We start from the raw sequence: 22,076 nt of genomic DNA, 5'->3' as shown, positions 1-22,076 counted from the left end.
AAGTGAGTGTGTGTGTGAGAGAGTATGTGCGAGAGATTATGTGGTGAGAGAGTGGGTGTGAGAGTATGTGTGTATGAGAGAGAGTGTGAGGGTGTGTGAGAATATGTGTGTGAGAGAATGTCTGTGTGAGAGAATACGAGTGTGTGTGTGTGTGAGAGAGAGACAGTGTATGCGAGAATATGTGTGTGTGCGCACACTTTCACACTTACTTTGGTATGTTTGGCGAAGCACTGTGTCCCCAGTGGGAACTTGAATGGACGACCTCTTAGTAGCTGAAAAACTGGTAGCACAATTGGCATTTGGCGAGAGTGTTTTTTGACAAAGATCAAATTGGATCCAGATGTTTCCAAGAAGGTGAACTTCTGGGAAATTTTGCGTAATGAGTAAATTGTACCCCCTAGAAATGTAGCAGTGAATAGTTTTCTAATCTATGCCATACTTTCCTTTCTAGACAATGGCAGCTAAGCATAATAAAATCAATGTGATGAATAAAACATCTTGTCAGAAGTAATTGCATTCATGTTTCATTTCCCCAGACACCTGATTCTGCCATTGGCTGGGAAGCAGATTAATGGCCTTCCAGCCGTTCCAACTTAATATCATCAGCACAGGGTTTCAAGATGCACGGAATGAAGATGTTCCTTTCTCTCGTTTGCAAAGGAAGTTACAAATTATTTGCTTTGAAGATTCACCACTCTCTAGCTAAAGTTTTCTTCATCCTGAGCCTGCCTTGGTTTGAATTGGTGAAGTTTATGTTCAGACCCAACGGTGTGCCCTGGTTTCATTATAATTTTCACAGCCCCAAGTCTGGTGTTCATTTAGGGACCTTGACCTGGGTTGAACTGCCATCTACTCCTTGTGTTAAAACTAGCAGAGATGTGGTTTTTTCCCCCATCTCTCCCTGTGCATTGGCGACCTGTTCTACCTAATGATCTGTTCCCTTCATCTGGCAGCTGGGAATTTAATTGCACAGGGAAGGGAATGTGCTGTCCTTGTCTGGATCCTTAACTGCCTTGGGAATGTGTCTAGGGATGGCCATTGAATCCTGCTTTTGGCAGGGATATCCTTGAAAGGCACAACAACTAAGAGAAGGAAAATGGAACATTGTGCAGGGCTGCCATGTTTAGACTGCATAAACCTCTAGTCAATGTGTCACATGAATTTCTGAAGTTCTAAATGTTTTATGTTCAGAGCTACATTTTTAAAAACTGAGACAGACTTTTACTCCTTACCTCCTGATTTACAACCCTTTACAAGTCTAGGGGAGCTTGGGTCTGTAGCTTAATCTGCTTCTGGATATACCTTCGGGCTCGTGTTTGATTGCAGCAAAACAAAAATGCAAATGTAGCTTTTGAGGACAACCACGAACCTCCTTCAGAGCCGACTGTACAACTTCCTCTGAGGACACACACAGTCTGGTGATGGAAAAATAGGCACATACTTGTGTTCTACCTCCAGTGATTTCCCAGGCCTTTCTACTGCTTTCTGACCCTGGGCTTGTGGGCGAATTATAACTTTGGACTCACTCACCCTATTAGTCCCGGGTTGTCAGGAGATATGAGGCCCCACTTGACAAAAACAAGCAGAGAGTTTTCCCACAGGTCACTCACAGCTGATTTGGCTAAATATTCAAATGCTCTTTGAACATAATTGAAATCTTGACATTTACAACAATTACTGGAATAGTTATATTCATCGTGAATGTAGGACCCTTGAAAACTAGGGACAGGAGTTGGTCTTCAGAGTTACTCTACCACTGGGTAAAATTGTCGTTGATCATTTCTTTACCCATGTCCCTTGATGCCTCTTTGCATCTGAAGACCTACTTTCTTAAATATATTCATGGATTGGCCTCCACGGTGTTCGATGAAGGAGAATGCAGTCATTCTCATAATGAAGGGAATCTCAGATCTAAGTACCCTGCCCAATATTCTAAGATGGTGCCTTCTGCTGTTCCACCCTGAAATATGGTGAGGGAGGAGGTGTGGGGGCAAGTGTGGTTCCTCAGTGTGCCCCAACTAGGCCTTTCACGGGAAGCAACATGTCACTAGTGTATCCGTGGGAGTGGTCTACTGCATCCAGTGCTCCCTTTGTGGCCTTCTCCTCGTCGCAGAGACTGGGAGATCGCTTCGCTGAGAATCTTTGCTCTGTCCATACCAGTGACAGGGACCATCCAGTGGCCAACCATTCCAGTTCTGCAGTGGCCTTATCTACTGTCCTACCAAGGCCACCTGTAAATTTGAGAAACAACACCTGATTTCTGTCTGGGGGCTCTCCAGCCAGACTTCTCCGATTTCTGCTAACCTGCACTTCTCTCCCCCTCCATTCCCTTCCCCCTCCAGCTCTCCACCCCCTTCCCTCTCTATTCAGCCAGCCAGCCATCCCCCCTCCACCTGCTTGCTGCTGTGCCTTCCCTTCTCCACCTACGACTTCCTGACTGTAGGACCATGATCCTCCCCTACCCCACCCCCCGCCATTTTGTTTGATGAAGGACTCAAGCCCAAAATGTTGGTTCTGTATCTTTATCTTTGCTGCATAAAGGACCCTGTTTGACCTGCTGAATTTCTCCAGCACTGTGTGTTTTTACTTCAACCACAGTGTCTGCGGACCTTTGTGTTTTACTTCTATTATGTGTTGTGTCCAACTGTTAACCCTTGACCCCACTCTTGTTACTTTTCTGCTCAATTACTTTGGGCCATTCACTGTCACATGAAACATTTTTATTTATGCTTCAGTATTCTATTCTCTAATAGGACCATATCAGAGCAGAAGCAGGCCATTCAGCCCATTGAGTCCATGGATCATGAGCTGATCCAATCTCTCACTCAGCCCCACTCCCATGCCTTCTCCCATAACCTTTGATACCATGACTATTTAGATACCTATCAATCTCTGCCTTAAATACGCCCAACGACTTGACCTCCACAGCCGCCCCGTGGCAGCAAATTCTAGAGATTCACCACTCTCTAGCTAAAGAAATTCCTTTGCCTCTCTGTTTGAAATGTGCTTGCTTCAGTCCTGAAATTGTGCCCTCTTGTCTTGGACTGCCCTACAATGGGAAACAACTTTGCCACATCTACTCTGTCCAGGCCTTTCAACATTCAAAATGCTTCCATGAGGTCCGTATTATGACTGTTATCTCCCAATTATTCCCATACTCTTTGTTCTATATTTAATGGACCACTTTAGGAGTAAACCCCGAGGACAAATTCAGAGTCGGAGTCCCGAAGGCGACTTACTGCTGTACCCAGCACCGGTCCGGCAACTCCTGCGAGACTACTGGCACCAAACAGTACCGACCTTCGTCGTTCCTTTAGACCTGTCATTAGGATGGAAAGGAGGCAACAGACAGCGCTCCATATCAACTCTGCCCTGGCTGGCGCCATGGAGAGGCCACACCACGGCGACTACCGGAGACACAGTAGCCATGGTCGACCACGACCGACAGAGGCCAAAGAACAAAGAAGAATGGACCACGTTAGGCACTGCTTTCATTTGGTTGCAGAATGATCTTAAGAGCATCCTTGGATTCCCTGTGATACCCTGCTCCATCTATTGGACTCAGAATACCTTGCTCTTGAATTACACTTTAGCATGCTCCCAGGTTTTCTCACAATAATGTCAGATGACCCTCTTCACCCCATCCACTCAGGGCTTATGGAGGCAAACAGGAGAATCTAAGATACTGGGTGCAATTCACAAACATGCTGAAGAAACTCAGCAGGTCACGCAGCATCTATGGAATGGTTCTCAACCTTTTACTTTCCACTCACATACCACTTTAAAAAATCCCTACGCCATCGGTGCTCTGTGATTAGCGACGGATTGCTTAAGGTGGGATGTGGGTGGAAAAAGTTTGAAAACCCCTGTTTTAATTGTACCTCATTGACTCGTTATGTGCACGGTTTCAGAACTCCAAAGGAAATGGGCCAATGACCATTTTTCTAGAGCAAAATATTTCAGTAACAATTGGGTCAAGAGCAGTGATTGTCAACCTTCCCTTCCCACTCACATCCCACCTTAAGCAATCCCTCACAAATCACAGAGCACCGATGGCATCAGGATTACTTAAAGTGGGATGTGAGTGGAAAGGAAAAGGTTGAGTACCACTGGATTAGACTGTTGTGCAGTGGGTTTGCATAGGTCAGCACAACACTGTGGGCCGGAGGGCCTGTTCTGTGCAGTAATGCTCTATGTTCTACCTTCTCCATCCCTCCCACCTCAAACCTATGCCCTCTGCCTTTGTAACCCCCTTTGAGGAGGAAAAAGATTTTTTTACTATCAACCCTATCTGTCCCTTTATGATTTTGTAGGGAAAAAAAGTAAATATAATACATGTATCGCATTAAATCCAAGGTAGCGACTTCTAACATTGTGAACATAGCAGTAGGTGTTGGGTCTGGGTGCACTTAAGCAAAGAATGGCCGAGAACCTGATAAAGGAAAGGTAAGGCATCAGCAAAACATAAAAATCAGACTGCAAAGGTTATTACAGGTTCATAAAAAGAAATAGTCAAGGATGAGATGCTACCATTACAGACAAAAACAGAAAACTTAAAAGGAAATTAAAGGATTACCATATATTTTGGTGTATGTTGACAGACAGATAGGTTGACCCCCCATTTTTTTTAGTCTTATTTTAATGGTTTTGTTGTATATCGGATGTATAACTCGACCCCCATTTTCGGGTTGCCTGGGCCTCCCAGCAACCACCTCAAATTTTTTTAAACCCCCCAATCACCAAATAACAAAGCTGTAAATTAAGCAAGTAAATGTTTAAAAAAAAACCCTCAGCCTATTGGGCCAGAGCAGGAACCTCGGCCTACTAGGAAGGAGTGGCAGCCTTGTTCTCCCGCCAGGAGCAGGAACCTCCTGATGGGAGAACGAGGTCGCTGCTCCTGCCACGTGGCAGAAGCGGTGATCTTGTTCTCTGGAGCAGGAGCTGCAGCCTCGTTCTCGCACCAGAAGCAGTGACCGATCTCAGCCTACATGGCAGAAGCGGCGACCTCGGCTTACCGGGCAGGAGCGGGGACCTCGGGCTCTATAATTGTAGAATGTCTGGGTGGGTTACAGCGGCACACAGCGGTGGGGAATGGCAGGACCAGTGGTGGGGAGGTGCTCCCAGAGTCAACTAATAATAATAAAGATAACAAGGTTTTTGACCTGAATTTAAGGTCTCAAAAGTATATCTGGCGTATAAGTTGACCCCCATTTTTGAGCGTTCCACAACTCAACTTATACGCCAAACTATACGGTACTTTGCAACTATCTCCACAGAAGGTAGCCAAGTTCATACGCGGAAGGTTGCCACCAATGCTCACGCCAATCTTGCTTCCCCTCTCGTTCCATGGATTCAATTTGATGCGCGATTCATCCAGGCCAGTTTACACTCTTCTGAGCTGGCTCCTTACCCCACTCCTCAACAGGCTAATTGGGTACAGCGAGGCACTACCGATTCTCCTCGCTTGGTCTATGCCATGATCAGCAACCAGCCAGACACTTCAAAAACCCAAGAGAAGTCATGGCTTTATTGCCATTGCTCATGAGTACAACGTACATAAGCACTAGGATTTGTACGTGCTGCAGCCACACAGGTACATTTATAAAATACACCACTACATTCATATACTTTAAATTACCACAGTATGAAAGGAGAAAAGATGATAAATATTCACAATTACAGTTAGTGCAAGAATAAAAATAATTCAGTAAATGATAGGTTTAAAGAGAGTGAGGAGAGATTGAACAGGAACCTGAGGAGTATTTGTTTTACACAATGGATGTGGTGGTGGGTGTATGGAACGGGCTGCCAGAGGAGGTGGTTGAGGGAGGTACTATTGCAACAGATTTTTTTTTAATGGACAGGTACATGGATAAGGTGAGTTTAGAGGGATATGGGCCAAACGCAGGGAGGTGGGGAATTATGGTTAGTATAGGCAAGTTGGGCTGAAGGGTCTGTTTCCACATATAGCCCATTTCATAACTGCCAACCTTCCTAGGAAGCGAGCAAACTTACTGGACATGCTGCATTTGGGAGCCTTTCCCACTGCACCTTGATTTACCTGGTTAATCGGCAACCCGGCATTTTAAGTGGGTGGGGGGGGGGGGGTCCCACCTCCAGTAGTGACAATGCAAGACCAGGTTGTCCTTTCACGCCAGCAGAAGGTGATTAGTTAACTTGGCCAGGCTCTGGCACTTTCCCCCACCAAGTGTCAGAACACGGTTGAATTTAACTCGCCCTGCCAGGTTCGAATGTTTCACACAGCGCAATTACTGGGAACAGGCCCGCTACATTAGCCAATTCAACACTCATGGAATCAGCAGTGTGAAAGGGGCTATTTTGACTCTAAGTAGTGCAATAATGCAGAGAGATCTTTTTGTGCTCCTGGAGTAGTTTATGGTGAGGGTGGCGAGGGGAGGTTCAAAGGCATTGGGAGAGAAAAACTGTTGGTAAAGTAAGGCCTGTTGGACTTCCAGTTTCTGAATCTATATAACCATATAACATTTCCAGCACTGAAGCAGGCCAGTTCGGCCCTACTAGTCCGTAATGATCATCATCCCCCACCTAGTCCCACTGACCCGCATTTGGCCCATAACCCTCCACACCTCTCCCATCCATATACCTATCCAACTTTTCCTTGAACCTCGATTTCACTTCTACTACCACTGCTGGAAGTTCATTCCATACCCCCACCTCCCTCTGCGTGAAGAAATTCCGCCTCATGTTTCCCCTAAACTTTTCACCTTTTACTCTCAATCCATGCTCTTTTGTTTGAATCTCCCCCACTCTCTGTGGAAAAAGCCTATCCACATTGACTCTATCTGTCCCCCTTATCATTTTGAATACCTCTATGAAATCACCCCTCAACCTTCCAAGGAATAAAGTTCCAGTCTGCCAAACCTTTCTCTGTAACTCAAACCATGAAACCCCAGTAACATTCTCATAAGTCTCCTCTGTGCTCTCTCTATACTGTTTATATCCTTCCTGTAATTCGGCGATGTAAACTGCACACAATAGTCCAAATTTGGCCTCACCAATGCCTTATACAATTTCAACATAACATCCCAACTCCTGTATTCTATACTCTGATTTATGAAAGCCAACATACTAATGCCTTCTTCACCACCCTATCCACATGATTCAACTTTCAGGGAATTATGTACCATGACTCCTAAATCCCTTTGTTCCACTGCACTCCTCAATTGTCCACCATTTAACGTGTGTGACCTATATTGATTAGTCCAACCAAAATGTAGCACCTCACATTTATCAGTATTAAACTTCATCTGCCAGCCCACTCTTCTAACTGTCCTACACCACCCTGTAAGCTTTGATAATCTTCCTCGCTGTCCACAACACTGCTAACCTTTGTATCATCTGCAAATTTACTAATCCAATTTACCACCCTATCATCTAGTTCATTAATATATATGACAAACAGCAGTGGACCCAGTACCAATCCCTGAGGCACTCCACTTGACACTGGCCTCCAATTCAACAAACTATTTTCCACCACTATTCTCTGGCATCTTCCATCCAATTATTGTTGAATCCATCTCACTACTTCATCATTAATACCTAATGCTACCACCTTCCTTACTAACCTTATCAAAACCCTTACTAAAGTCCAAATAGACAACATCCATCGCCTTCCACTCATCTACCTTTTTAGTAACCTCCTCGAAAAACTAACATTTTTTAGACATGATCTACCGTGTACAAAACTATGCTCACTACTCCAAATCAATCCCTGTCTTTCCAAATAGTTGTATATACTATCTCTAAGAACACTTTCCATTAATTTACCCACCACCGACGTTAGATTTACAGGCCTATAATTACCAGGTTTACTTTTGGACCCTTTTTTGAACAGCAGAACAACATGAGCCACCCTCCAGTCCTCCGGCACTTACCCCTTGGCCAGTGGCATTTTAAATATTTCCGTCAAGGCGCCCACTATTTGTTCACTAACCTCCCTCAGGGTCCTAGGAAATATTTTGTCAGGACCTGGAGATTTATCCACCTTGATCTTTTTCAATATAGCCAACACTTCCTCCTCATTAATCTTTATATTATCCATGAGCTCGCTACCATATTTCTTTACTTCATCTGGCTCAATATTCTTTTCCTTAGTGAATACTGAAGAAAAAAATCATTTAAAATTTCACCTACTCCTCTGGCTTCTCACAGAGCCTACCCTCCTCACCTTCAAGGGGTCCAATTTTATCCCTCACTATTCTTTTACTTTTAATGTACCTGTAGAAACCCTTCAGATTTATTTTTACTTCTCCTGCCAAAGCAGCTTCAGATCTCCTTTTAGCCTTTCTAATTTCCTTCTTAAGATTTCTTTTACACTCCTTATATTCCTCATGCAGTTCATCCATTCCCTGTTGTTTATACCTGTTGTTCACATCCCTCTTCCTCCAAACCAAGTTCCCAATATCCTTTGAAAACCAAGGCTCCCTACAGTTTCTATCCTTTCCTTTAATCCTCACGGAGACACACCGACTCTGCACTCTCAGAACTTTTCCTTTGAATATCCTCCATTTATCTGCTACATTCTTCCCTGAAAATAACATATTCCAATCCACACCCTCCAAATCTTTTCACACCCCCTCAAAATCTGCTTTCTTCCAATCAAGAATCTCAATCTTTAGTCCACGTCTATTCTTTTCCATTATTAGCCTAAAGCTAATAGTATTGTGATCACTGGACCCAAAGTGTTCCCCATCTCAAATCTCTGACACCTGACCTAACTCATTCCCTAACAGGAGATCTAATACTGCCCCCTCTCGAGTCAGTTCTTCTACGTATTGATTCAGAAAACTTTCCTGAACACACTTAACAAACTCTACCCCATCCAGCCCTCTTCTGCCTGACGGTAGCAGTGAGAAGAGGTCGTGACCAGGATGATGGGCACCCCTTATGATGCTGGCCGCCTTCTTGAGTCAGCGCCTCACAAAGACATCTCCAATGGATGGGAGGTTGGAGAAAATGAGACTCATGGCTGTTTCTGTGAGATTCACTGCAGTAAATAATGGCTCAAGCTCCAACTTTAAATGAAAGCACCGCTTAAAGTGGATTTGATTATTATCAACACAAGGGCTTTTACTTTATCTCAACACGTTGACACTCTGAGCAAACAAAATAGAGTATTTCCCTAAACATTCTAATCCTGAGTCTTCCCATTTTTATGTTGCTATTAATTTCTTTCCCAACTGCTGTGTCAGATTAATTGATTCTCTCAGTTCTTCTATCACTGTCTTAGCCTAAAATTCAAACTGATTTCCCCCTCAGTTCTCATCTCACGTTTAGGTTTTGAACTAATTAGCAAGTTACAAAGTACATGGGACATTCCAGCACAGTATAGGCCCTTCAACCCATAATGTTGTGCTGACCTATGTAAACCTACCTCAAATTAATCTAATTTTTCCCAACCTCACGCCCACACATAGCCCTCCATTTCTCTTACATCCGTGTGCCTGTCTAAGAGTCTTTGAATGTCCCTATTGTACCAGTCTCCACCGCCACCCCTGGCAATCCATTCCAGGTCCCCGCCACTCTCTGAATTAAAAGAAAACTTCTTCTGACATCTCCCCTCCACTCCCCTTAAACCAATATCTCTGGTATTTCTAGTGTCATCCCAAGAAAAATGTGCTGGCTATCTTGATCCTTTTCCCTCTCCTGACTGTCAACCATCTACCTCCTTCCTCCTGCCTCCAAGGAGTCATCGTGTTCCCGTAATTCCTGCCTACTGTCCCCTCAGCCTCCCGAATGATCTGGAGTTTGTCCAACTCCAGTTTCCCTTACTGTTTGTAAGGAACTGTGGCTGGATACCTTAATAAGGTAAACGACATTACCTGTGCCTTCTTGCTGAACCTTTATTTTCATGTCGCTCCTGTACCACTTCCTCGGCCTGTGCTCTCTCTCTCGAGCCAAAGCCTCCAAGTCCAACTCCTATACTGGCTGCTCCCAACATGGTCATTCCACTTGAGCTCCTCTGCCCTAATCAATCTCTTCGGTCACCTCTTCAAAATAAAAAAAGTGTGGCTTTCATCTGTGGGCCACATCAGTGAAAAGTTCCACCCAGCTAAAGCTCATCTGCCCAGCAAGGATTGGTCATTTTTAAACCAATTTTCAAAGGTACAGAACGTGAATGAAATGCACATGTACCTTCTTTAGCCATGTGTTATTTTTTAAATGCATTTGTGACAGAATATTGATATGTTTTTGGGAGATCAATTGGAGCAGGTTTTTTAGTGTAAGTCACATACAAACACTTTAAAATAGATCTTATTTAAAATACTGGACCCCTGGTAATGCTAGACATGTCAGGGCCTCAGAGCCTTTGTAAAAGCTTTGGAGAATGCCCAAGAGACTTCACTAATGGATTGTTGTTTACAAAAAGGCCACAGATGAAAGAGCTTCTCGGAGCCGGAACAGTCTGGAGGGGAACTTGCTGGTCTAAGAGGGTCATGTGATTTTGCAAGCAGAGAGAGTCAAACAGGCTTTGTGTGTGTGTGTGTGTGTGTGTGTGTGTGTGTGTGTGTGTGTGTGTGTGAGAGAGAGAGACACACACACACAGAGATCGATTCTACAGTGTTACAGCCAGCAGCAGCAACTGGGACTGGAACAGGACAAGCTGGGAAGCTTGTGGAAAACCCCATTTGGGAGACAGGTTGTGAGTGCTTAGTTCATCCTGGTCAAAGCCCTTGTGGTTCATGCAAGAGGAGAGGAGTGGATGTCTAATGGTTCACTTCAAATAAGAGAAACAAAAAGGAACTCTGTGGTAACCTAAAAGAAAGAGGTTATCATCTGGAAAACCCTGATGGGGCAAGTTTTGTAAGCAAGACACTGAAGTGGCTGATGTAAGTAAATCAGTTGTGGGTGACCTGGAACAACAAATCTCTCTCTGAAAACTGACAAGAACCTTCCTGAGCGGTAACCATTTACCTTCCAAGCACCAAAACCTGCTGAACATCATAAATGTTAAATTCTGTGCACAGTCTAAGAATTGCCTGCAGTCAATGAACTTGGAGGAATGAGAAGTGAAATTGGACTGTGAATCAAAGAACTTTTATGAACTTACACACACATTACATAGCTGTGCACTTAGAATTAGAAGGGGGTTTAAGTTAGATTAGTTAAGTCAACAGTGATGAGTTTAAGTGTGATTCTGTTTTCATGTTTAAAGATCATTAAAAGCAACTTTAAGTAACCATTTGTCATGGTGAATATCTATTGCTGCTGGGTTTTAGGGTCCTCTGAGCTCGTAACACATTCAAAGAAAGGGAAGGGGTGGGCGCTCCACAGCTGCAAACCAGGGGTATCAGAGTTAGGCTGCGGAACAGCTTCTTCCCACAGGCAGGGAGAATGCTAAACAACCAAAGGAACTGCTCTCACTAATCATCTGAGACTCTCATTTGTACAAAACAATATTTATTTATGTGTTTATATATAAAATACTGATGCTGTATATATATTTTTTGTCTGTGTGTGTGTTACGTCTGGTTGTGTGTCTGCTTGTTTTGCACCGAGGACCAGATAACGCTGTTAGGTGGTACTTGTGCAACCAGATGACAATAACATTTGGCCTCCAGGACCAGTGCGCCATTCCAAAGCAGTAGTGTGCAGACAGACCATCAAGTTTTATACCTTCTAAGCAGGTGTGTGTGCGCTCAGAGATGAACTTCTGCTGGGGCTCTACCAGGGAGAGTGGGGCAGCTCATTGCTGCATTACTCCGTGTGGAGTTGACCAGTGAGGCAGTGCACAGCAGAGGCTGGTGATGAGTGATGGCATTCAGTCACCCAGCTCCTGGTGATCACAGGCCACTGCTGGGTACAGGCAGCTCCTTTCAGACCCCGCTGTCTCTCGGGGGGTTTCCCGTCAGATGCTGCTCAAGAACGTGGTCAGTTACTGCATCTCCTTCCAGTCATGTGGCTCACTGTGAAAGTGTCCCGAGTACTAAACAAGCCACCTTGGTATTTCACTCACACTCTGAGAAATATGGAGTTTCTGAAATTTTTCCAAGCCCCACCAGGCATGGTGAGTTTTAGCTGGGTGGAATTCATTTTGCATGAGCAAGATGGCCATCACTTTGATGGTTCTGCTCTGCTCCTGTCAATCAACACAACCATCCAACCTAACTGAGTCAGTCACAGCCTCCGTCTTCCCACCCATCAAAGACATCCATGTGAGGAACTGGCTGAAGAAGGCTGCCAACATCATAAGGGGGACCCCCCCCCCCACCCCCCACCCCCCACCCACCCTGGTCACAACCTCTTCTCACTGCTACCTTCGGGCAGAATGTACGGAAGCCTGAACTCCAGCGCCTCCAGGTTCAAGAACAATTTCTTTCAACAGCTATCAGTCCCTTGAACCTCCCCAATGGATCCTAATCATAAACTATTCTGGGACCTCCACAGATCTGTATGCACTCAAGTCAAGTCAAGTCACCTTTATTTACCTCAAGTCAAGTCACCTCAGACAGTAAAGATGAGGTAGTGTTTCTCCAGGACCATGGAGCATATTTACATTAATATGTTAGAAGTTAAAGTAGCATGATAAATACAGTAACAGTCCCTTTTACCCTATGCATGAATGTTCTGGGAAATTCAGAAGCCTGATGGCCTGGGGGAGAAAACTGTTGCCCAATCTGGATGTAAGGGCCTGAGTGCTGCAGTAACCTCCTACCAGATGGGAGAAGGGAGAACAGTTTACGTGAGGGGGGGTGTGGAGTCCTGCACAATGCTTATTGTCTTTTGCCTGCATCGAGTGTTGTAGATGCCCTTCATGGTAGGACTTCACTGTCCTCTGCAGGGTCTTACAGTGGTACAGCTTCCAAACCAGGCGGGGATGCAATTGCTCTGGTAACTTCACAGTGTTTGCGCCACCTGCAACTGTGAATATTTATCTATATTTTTTAATTATTTTCTTCTCTCATGTCGTAATTTAATTTCTACTTATTAGTATATTTCACCTACTCTGAAGCTGAGGGCAAGAGAGAATTTTGGGGAATCTGCACATTGGATTTAAGTGTAGGATGATAACCTCTCAACTCATTTTACCCATCCCCAGGAGAGAGATCCCAGCTACTGGTAACTGTAAGACACAAGAGAAACAAGCACTCACTGAAGGGGTTTGCTCCTTGCCTTCTTCCACTTGAGGAGCTTCCGGCACTGCTACCTGTGAAGGAAAGAGATAAAAATAAGGTCTAACGTTAGTGGAGAGCCCAGTTTATGGCAGAAGAGACTCCAGTACTTCACACAGAAAACTTGGAAAGGGGAGCAGCTCAAGCAGATCTTTGGATAAAAGAACATGAGGTTCCTGGTCATTCCAACATTGGATGTTTGTTAGAAGGTCTTCAATGAACAATGGGCATTTTGACTCAGTGCCGGCAGGAACAGCAGCTAAGGACGGAAAGTACAGAATGTTCTCGGCTTTTGCAAGAGTAGCAGGGGAATTGTTGGGGTGGACTGGCCTTCAGAGACCGAACTCATTCAGCTGGCAACCAGACTTAATCCCATCACAACAGCTAGAGAACTTACATTCGAATAAATTAAATACCTTGGGCATCACCTTTTGAAAGGTCTTCCTTGGCAACATCATGGAACGCCCAAATGCCAAGAAAAGAGATACACAAATGCAAGCTGACTTTTTCTTTAAATAACTTAAGAAAATGATAATGAAATGCATCCCAGGAAAGAGAATTAAAGTGAATCACTTGTATGACAGGTTATAGAAGAAACAACAAAAATTCCATGAGAGAGATTTTTCTTTGCTTAAAAACAACTGGACAGAGTGCTTTTAACATGACTGTTTGTAGTCAAGGCTTTGTGCCAATCACTGCACAAATTGTACTCATTACGAATGATTAAAGTCTGAGCATTTACATGTTGAGGAGAATTCCCATCACTGCTTTCCTGCTCTGTAGCTCCAAAGTGCCAAGTTCAACTAACTGCCTGAAGTTTAATAACCATCTTGTCCCCTCAGCACAAGGCTGGACTGAAGCAATGTAATAATGAAGCCAAGCAGTTAGTCAAGCCAGTGTCTATCACAAGGTTCTGCTTGCCCAGAATTCGAAACACATTGTATGTGTCCCTCTCTACTATAGTATGTGTATGTGTGTATAGATTTGTATGTGTCCCTCTCTACTATAGCGTGTCCCTCTACTATAGTGTGTCCCTCTTTACTATAGTCTAAGATGCTTCTTAGACAATAAACAATTTTTAAACAATTTTTTTGGTGGAGGTTATGTCCCTTAATTAATTGCTGGAGAATGAAGAATCCTGCCATGGAAAGGTGAGAAACTTCAATTCAATTGATCTGGAATCTAAACTTTTGCTGTGATAATTGGTACATCACAAAAACCCATCTGGTCATGGATGTCTTTCATGGGAAGAAATGAGCCCTTCTTCACCTGACCTCGTTCATCTTTGAAGAATGCATAGAGGAGATTTACTTGGATGATGCCATGGTCCAGCTACCATGTCTTAAAATTGTGTTTTAAAAGGAATGTTGCATCCACCCTTTTTCTCAAACTGAATGTAGGATTCATTCATATGATCACTGCTATAACCAGTCACCTTTACTGTGAGGTCATTGATTAATCCAACCTCAATGCACAATACCATGTCGAGAACAGTCGGCTCCCTGGTTGGACGATGTTTATTTGCTTCCCTATCACACACTACACCGCAAACAGCCACAAGTCACAGCAGACCTGCCGAAATTGACTAGCCAAGGGTAAATTCAGCAAAAATACAATAGCTGGTGGACAAATTCTTTGTTCAAGAGCCAAACACAACCATCCCCTTATCTCTGATTAAGCTCAGGGAAGATACTTGCTCTCCCTACACTGTTACCCAGTCAGAACAAAGGAGAGCGCACCTGGCTACCATTTATTAGCACATTTAAAACCTACACACCGTTTCACTCCAATTACAAAGCTGTGCCAATTCTGACATATAATCCATTAGGAGATAAAACACGTTCTTAAGCCACTAGCAGACTTGTTCAGGTATTGTATAAATGCAAAGTTTCATTTTCATTCATTTTGCCCATCATGCATTTTCCTTGCTTATCACCAAAGCAGAAATGATTCAACAAAAAGGAACAAGCGCAGCCAAGATCGAGTGAATGAGGCCAAAGTATTTTATTTTCAATGCAATGCAACCTATTAAAATCAGTCAAAGAAATCGCAGGGAGCAAGTGTCGCCAATGGTTATGTTCATCTCGTGTATGATTACAAATTAGCCAGTGAAGGACGGGAGGCAGTGGGAAAGGGGGGGGTGTTCTCTGGTGCAAGTCAATTATGCTGATACTGATGGTGGCGGGTGGTCGAGGGGGTGGGGTGAGCTGACTGCCTGTTCATCTTTCTGGGTTACGTTGAGCCTGTGTGGTGTTGGAGCAGGAGCAGGCGGTGTCCAAGTTCAGGGAACGGTGAGCATGGGGATAGCATGCGAGGTGGATGATGAAATTTGATTTGATGTGTAATACCATGTAATAGAGAGGTGGTTGGGATTACTGCTTCTCATGGTTTAGTTGCCACGTTTCTGGTGCGTTTTGGTTTTAGTTGTAGGTCTGTGTGTGTTTTGTGTTTGTAATGTAGTTTGAATAGAGTTTGTATGTTTAAAAAAATAACTAGAATGGTTGAATTTGGGATTCGGCGAATTGTTTTGGATTATGTAGATCATGTCAGTCTTTGTAACATCACACAAGTGACAGATCATTCTTATCTGTAGCTTTGTGCCCAGTTTGGGTCAACTCAGCTGAGATAGTGGCCTTGGAAAATGTCCAGAGGAGATCTGATCCACAGTTTAAGATAAAATCAAGGATCTGACCGAGCTAAGAGTCAGATTTGGAACTGATTGCTGAGAAACAGCAAGCTTTTGCTGTGAATTGTGATCTCCATCCCCATGTCCGATTCATGGCCTTAGCCAGAAATATTTGGAATGATTAAATGGCTAGATAGCAGACCTTTTGAAAAAACATATGATATCAGTTTGAAAGATTGGGGCCCCACATACATGAGTAATTACAGAATAGATACAGTTGGCTCGCTGTCACAGAACAAGCGAGGTTCCTGTATATATAATGATTAATTTAATTTAATTCGGCCCACGAGTCCGTGCCACCCAATTTACACCCCATTAACCTACACCCCCGCTACGTTTCGAGTGGAGGGAGGAAACCGGAGACCCCAGGGGAAAACCCACACAGACATGGGGAGAAGGTAGAAACTCCTTACAAACCCCACCCGATCATTAGGACTGTAAAGGCGTTGCGCTAAGCCCTACGCCAACTGCGCCGCCCACAGTGTTAAAGGTGTTCAGAGGGGTTAGCTTCTATGCATGTTTGAAGGGTAACAGCACCTGTCTCTAGCCTGCACTTCATTGAAAGGTAAACTAATCATCTTCATTCACCAGCCCCTGATTATGTCTGTTCCTTTTTGTTTTGAATCGTTACTGCTTTATGACGAGAAAGGAAGATACTTGACAGGAAAAAAGGAAACTTTGCATTGACAGAATGCCAAGTTATCTGCCAGAAGCTTCAATTTTGTATTCTTAGGAGAAAAACAGATCTACGATGATGTTATGTTTCAAAAAATTGAAGTGACTGCTGAGGAAAATATGAGCTGCCAAAGAGCTTTACATTTTTTTCTTGTCTGTAAATGTGATAAATAAAAAATAATGAAGAGTTTCAAACATTTGATTAATAGATCGAAACAAATTTGGGCCATTCTCTTGCTAATTTGAGATCAAGTGCACTTTGATATTTGAAGGTCCAAATATTTTAAAATATTATCACTCAGTTGCTTTTGAAAAGAATTCTTGCAATATGCAAAGTTTCTCCTGGGTGGTACGGTTAGAGTAGGGGCTAGCACAACACTATTACAGCGCCAGTGATCAGGACTGGGGTTCGAATCCTGTGCTGCCTGTAAGGAGTTTGGACATTCTCCCTGTGTCTGCGTGGGTTTTCCCCGGGGGTTCCGGTTTCCTCCCACTGTTTGAAACATACCAGGGGTGTAGGTTCATTGGGGAAATTGTTCAGCACGGACTCGTGGGCTGGCAGGGCCTGCTACCGTGCTATATGTCTAAATTTTAATTTTAATTGTCTTATTTGCTCTCCAACAACATTTCTTCCTACCGTTCCAAACATAAAGGGAGATGTAGGTTAATGGAGTGCAATTGGGCGACATGGACTCAGGGGCAGAAATGGGCTGTTACCAAGGAGTATGTCTAAGTTTAAAAAATAACTATGAATACCCTTCACGTGGGATCCTTCCTCTTAGAATGTAGAGCATTACAGCACGTGATATTGTGCGGAACTATGAAAACCTACTCCGCAACAATCTAACCCTTCCCTATCTCACGGACACAAACCTCTATTTTTCTGACATTTATGTGCCTGTCTAGTTCAGAGAATTTTAAATGTCCCTCTTGTACCAGCCTCCACCACCATCCCCAGAAATGCATTCCAGGCACCCACTACTCTCTGAGTAAATATAAACTTGCCTCTGACATCTCCCCTAAACTTTCCTCAACTCACCTTAAACAGATGTCCACTGGTATTTGGTACTCTCACCCCAGGAAAAAGGTGCTGGCTGTCCACCCTGTCTTGGTCCCTCATAATCTCATATACATCTATTAGGTCGTCTCTCATCCTTCGTTCAACACTTGCTGGCAGCTTAGGCCTGCTTCCCTCATCAGTGATCGCACCCTCGCTGCCTGCAATGAGTTTGTGCGTTCTCTTCATGTCGGCGTGGGTTTTCTCCAGGGGTCCAGTTACCTTCCACTGTTTGAAATGTACCAAGGGCCATGTGGTTTAGTATGTGTAATTGTGCGGCACAGGCTCGTGGACCAAAATGGCCTGATACCGTGCTGTATGTCTACATCTTTAAAAAAAGTTAAGAAACTGGGTAGCATGAAGGTTGAAGCCCTGCTGCTGCTTAATGAACTGAGCTGGGAAAGGATCCCTCCAAGAGCATTGCAAGTAGCCTCAATCCTCCCAGTAACTGCCTGCCTGCCTGCCAAGGGCACACCTGTTGAATTCAAACAATTGGGTTGGGCTTTGACCCAAGGACACATTGTCATGTGATGATCAGACACCTGATTGTGGTGTTTGATGATGTAGCATCACCTTTCTATTTTTAAAGTCAGATTTCCAGCATCTCCAATATTTTGCTTTTGGTGAAAATCTAACAGGTTGATGGACTTGAGTTTTTATTATAAAAGTAGCAAAAGTTAGAAACACTTTGCCGGTCAGGGTGTACTTGCAAGAAGTAAAGCACAACCCTTGGGCAAAAGTGTGAAGGAAGCAAAAGACATGGGGAGGGATGCCAAACCACCCCCCCCCCCCCCCACAAACAGGGTAAAACCAGGGATTTTAAAGCAGCAAATAATCCGGTCAATGAAGGAATGGATGCAGTACGAGAGTGAGAACTTGGACAAAAGAATTCAGGAGTTACAAAACGCAGAGTAGGGAGACGGGCCCTGCAGGTCAGGCTGAGCTCACCCTGCAATCCCACAGGAAGTCAAAGTTAACTGGATTGGTTGATATGCTGCAATGGATCGCTTGGGTCACGCAAGTTACCCACCTCCTTCCTTCACTCCCAAGCACCCTTTGAACTCAGGCAGTGAGATGGTCTTGTCCTCATTCAAGTCGCAGTAATCGGTGAACTTGCGGCCACATTTCTTTGGCTTGGCCTTCTTCCTCAGGAAGCGTTTGAACGGCTTCATTTCCTTCTTGTGAATGTTGTTGCTAGTGTTCTTGTCCAGCTGGCCAAAGTACCAGTGCACGACACGCTCCTCGAGGGTATGGCTAGGGTCGGGCTCGGGGAACCTGCACCAGAAAACAACAAGGTCCCATCACTTGTGAGGCACAGAGAATGAAGCCATCACCTACACCATCACTACCCAGCCAGAACCACAACAGCCAGAAGGAACAGTAAGCTGTCACCTACACTGTCACTACTCACCCAGAACCACAACAGCCTGGAGTAGTCAGCTGTCACCTACACCATCACAACCCGCACAGAACCAAGACAGCCAGGAGTGGTGGGGTGTCTCCTACACCATCACTACCCACACAGAACCACGACAGCCAGAAGGAGTGCTGGGCTGTCTCCTACACCATCACTACCCACACAGAATCACGACAGCCAGAAGGAGTGCTGGGCTGTCTCCTACACCGTCACTACCCACACAGAACCACGACAGCCAGAAGGAGTGGTGGGCTGTCACCTACCACCGTCATTACCCACACAGAACCACAACAGCCAGAAGGAGTGCTGGGCTGTCACCTATACCGTCATTACCCACACAGAACCACGACAGCCAGAAGGAGTGCTGGGCTGTCTCCTACACCATCACTACCCACACAGAACCACGACAGTCAGAAGGAGTGGTGGGTTGTCTCCTACACCGTCACTACCCACACAGAACCATGACAGCCAGAAGGAGTGCTGGGCTGTCACCTACACCGTCACTACCCACACAGAACCACGACAGCCAGAAGGAGTGGTGGACTGTCTCCTACGCCATCACTAATCTACATAGAACCACAACAGCCAGAAGGAGTGCTGGGCTGTCTCCTACACCGTCACTACCCACACAGAACCACGACAGCCAGAAGGAGTGGTGGACTGTCTCCTACGCCATCACTAATCTACATAGAACCACAACAGCCAGAAGGAGTGCTAGGCTGGTACCAACCACAACAGGCAATTAACGCGCAAGGAACATAGTTGACTACTGGACTTCAATCAATTATTTTCCTTAATGAACTGTGATGACCTTGACCATTAAAGTTGTTTTAAGCAACTCAGGTGTTTGGGCTGAGGACGTATCCTACAGGAAGGATGGATCGATTTCAAGAACTTAGGATTATCCCACAGCAGGGGTACAGGGGAGGGAATGGATCAGTGAGGAGGGGAAAGGTTAAAACCCTGTGGTTTTACTTCTTAGTTAATTTTATTAACATCCCTTTAAGGATAAATTGTTTTCATAATGTTAGCAGAATTACTATGACATCTTATGTTGTAAGATCTGGGCGAACGGAGAGCTTGTGCACATCTTCGGAGGACCACAGAGGGAGAAGTAAGCTCTCAAAATACGTTTCTTTTGAATTTGTCATCTTATCATCTTATTAGTTTAATCATTTCTTTTATCTTTATTAAATATAATCGAATGCTTTGTTAATTCATTGTTACGTAAATCCTCATGCAAAGTTATGAAAAATGGTTCTCAACGAATTAAAGCTACTTACAACTAAAAATGCATTGTTTGGCTTACTGGAGTGATGAGATTGTAATTCGGAATATTGAAGCTTACGTTTCTTAGAAGATGACATGCTTTGAAATTGGGAAATGCGAGAGGTTGGAAAGTGTCATCTATAAAGGGCTCGGTAGTGGAAGGCATCCACCAGACTACAGGGGCTCTGGAAACTGACCCTTGGGAACCAGGTATCGGGACTAGAACTCGAGTGGGTATTGATGGGCTCTTGAAGGGCATCGGATGCTGAGAGCTTCCTGATCATTTTGGGGATTCAGAACCAAGGACTGAGGAGGGTTCCAGAGTCATCTAAGCCCCTATGTCACATCTTATTCTTAGTGCATCACAGCCTGGTTTGGGAATTCAACTGCCCAGCAATTCAGAAGCCAACAAACATAACCAGATGCATCACACGCTCGGACTTTGCGTCTGTGTGTGGCGTTGCCTCCAGAAGGCAGCCAACATCATTAAAGACTCCTGGTCACAACCTCTTCTCACTACTCTCCATGGGTAGAAAGTAAAGGAGTTTGTAGATGCTTGTTTTTAAAAGTACAGGTACACAATCCTTTATCCGGAACTCTTGGGGGACACTGTGTTCCGAATTTCGGATTTTTCCGGATTTCAGAACAAAAGCCAGTTACCCCAGATTTACGCCCACCCGAGATGTGCAGTCGTACCCACCCCCTTCCTGTCGCGCTGGTGTCTCTCTCCCCCTCACCCACCCGTCTCTTCCCCGCCCACCCAAATCTCTCCCCCACCCATCCGAGTCACAGTGTCATCTCTCCCCCTCCCACCCGAGTCACGCTGCTGTCTCTCTCTCCCCCTCCGCTGTACCAGCACCAGGAAAAAAAATGCCAGTTTTTGGAGCTTTCCAGATTTTAGATGTCTGGATAAAGGATTGTGCACCTGTTCCAGCAACAAGTAAGAATATTGGTGCAGGTGTCTATTGCATAAAGTATATTCAGATTTCAGGTTTATCATCGGAGGACCTACATGAGATTCAATTCTCCCAAGGGCGTGGCAGAATTACTACTTTTTGGTAATGCAAAACATAACAGCGTAAATATAAACAAATAAAGAACTCTCAACAGATAACAATATAAACCAAACAGACTGTGCAATACAGAGAGAATAAAAAAATCAATAAAGTTCACAAGTACAAGTCCTTAAATCAGTCCCTGATTGAGTTTGTCATTGAGGAGTCTGATGGTGGAGGGGTAGCAGTTGGCCCTGAACCTGGTGTATAACCACAAACTCATTATCAGTTAAAAGTGATATTGTCAGCAAATTTGTAGATGATCTTGTTGTCTCACCAAGCTACACAGTTGCAGACGTAAAGTGAGTAGAACAGAGGGCTAAGAATGCAGCCCTGTGGTGGTCTGGTACTGATGGAGATAGGGAGGAGATGTTCTTACCAGTCCTCACAGTCTGGAGGTGAGGAAATTAGAAAGAGGAGAGGGGAACATACATTCAAGAGCCGGCAAAGAAATAAAACCAATGAAATTAGATGGGGATGAGGCAGTTTAAAATGAGAAAAATGATGTTCATGCCACACCTATGGATGGTGGTCTGACCTGTTGATTTTCTCCAGCAATCCTTTGGTCAATATTCCAGCACCTGCACCTTTTGTGTTCGACACTTTAACTTGTTGGATTTGAGTTTTGGTTCACCATGTCACGGTTAACATAGCAGTTAGCACAATGCTATTACAGTGTCAGCAACGTGGGTTCAAATCCGGCACTGCCTGCAATGAGTTTGCACATTCTCCCCATGACCTGTGTGGGATTCGACCGTATGCTCCG

At 44.5% G+C, this 22,076-nt stretch overlaps 1 protein-coding gene across 6 annotated transcripts in view; it reads right to left on the bottom strand.

The window, feature by feature from the left end:
* The window catches only part of smoc1 (SPARC related modular calcium binding 1), a 268,502-nt gene that overhangs the window by 5,153 nt on the left and 241,273 nt on the right, over positions 1-22,076 (bottom strand). For all 6 annotated transcript variants that reach the window (XM_069918105.1, XM_069918106.1, XM_069918107.1 and 3 more), the window contains 2 exons: positions 18,600-18,844; positions 13,133-13,186 (listed from right to left, as the gene is read on the bottom strand). In XM_069918105.1, coding sequence (XP_069774206.1) covers positions 13,133-13,186; positions 18,600-18,844 — 299 coding nt within the window. The remainder of the gene's footprint in view (positions 1-13,132; positions 13,187-18,599; positions 18,845-22,076) is intronic.

The sequence above is a fragment of the Narcine bancroftii genome, chromosome 2 (genome assembly GCF_036971445.1).
Source record: "Narcine bancroftii isolate sNarBan1 chromosome 2, sNarBan1.hap1, whole genome shotgun sequence".
Taxonomy (NCBI): domain Eukaryota; kingdom Metazoa; phylum Chordata; class Chondrichthyes; order Torpediniformes; family Narcinidae; genus Narcine; species Narcine bancroftii.
The sequence above is the reverse complement of the archived record's forward strand: the minus strand, read 5'-3'. Positions and strand labels throughout refer to the sequence as shown.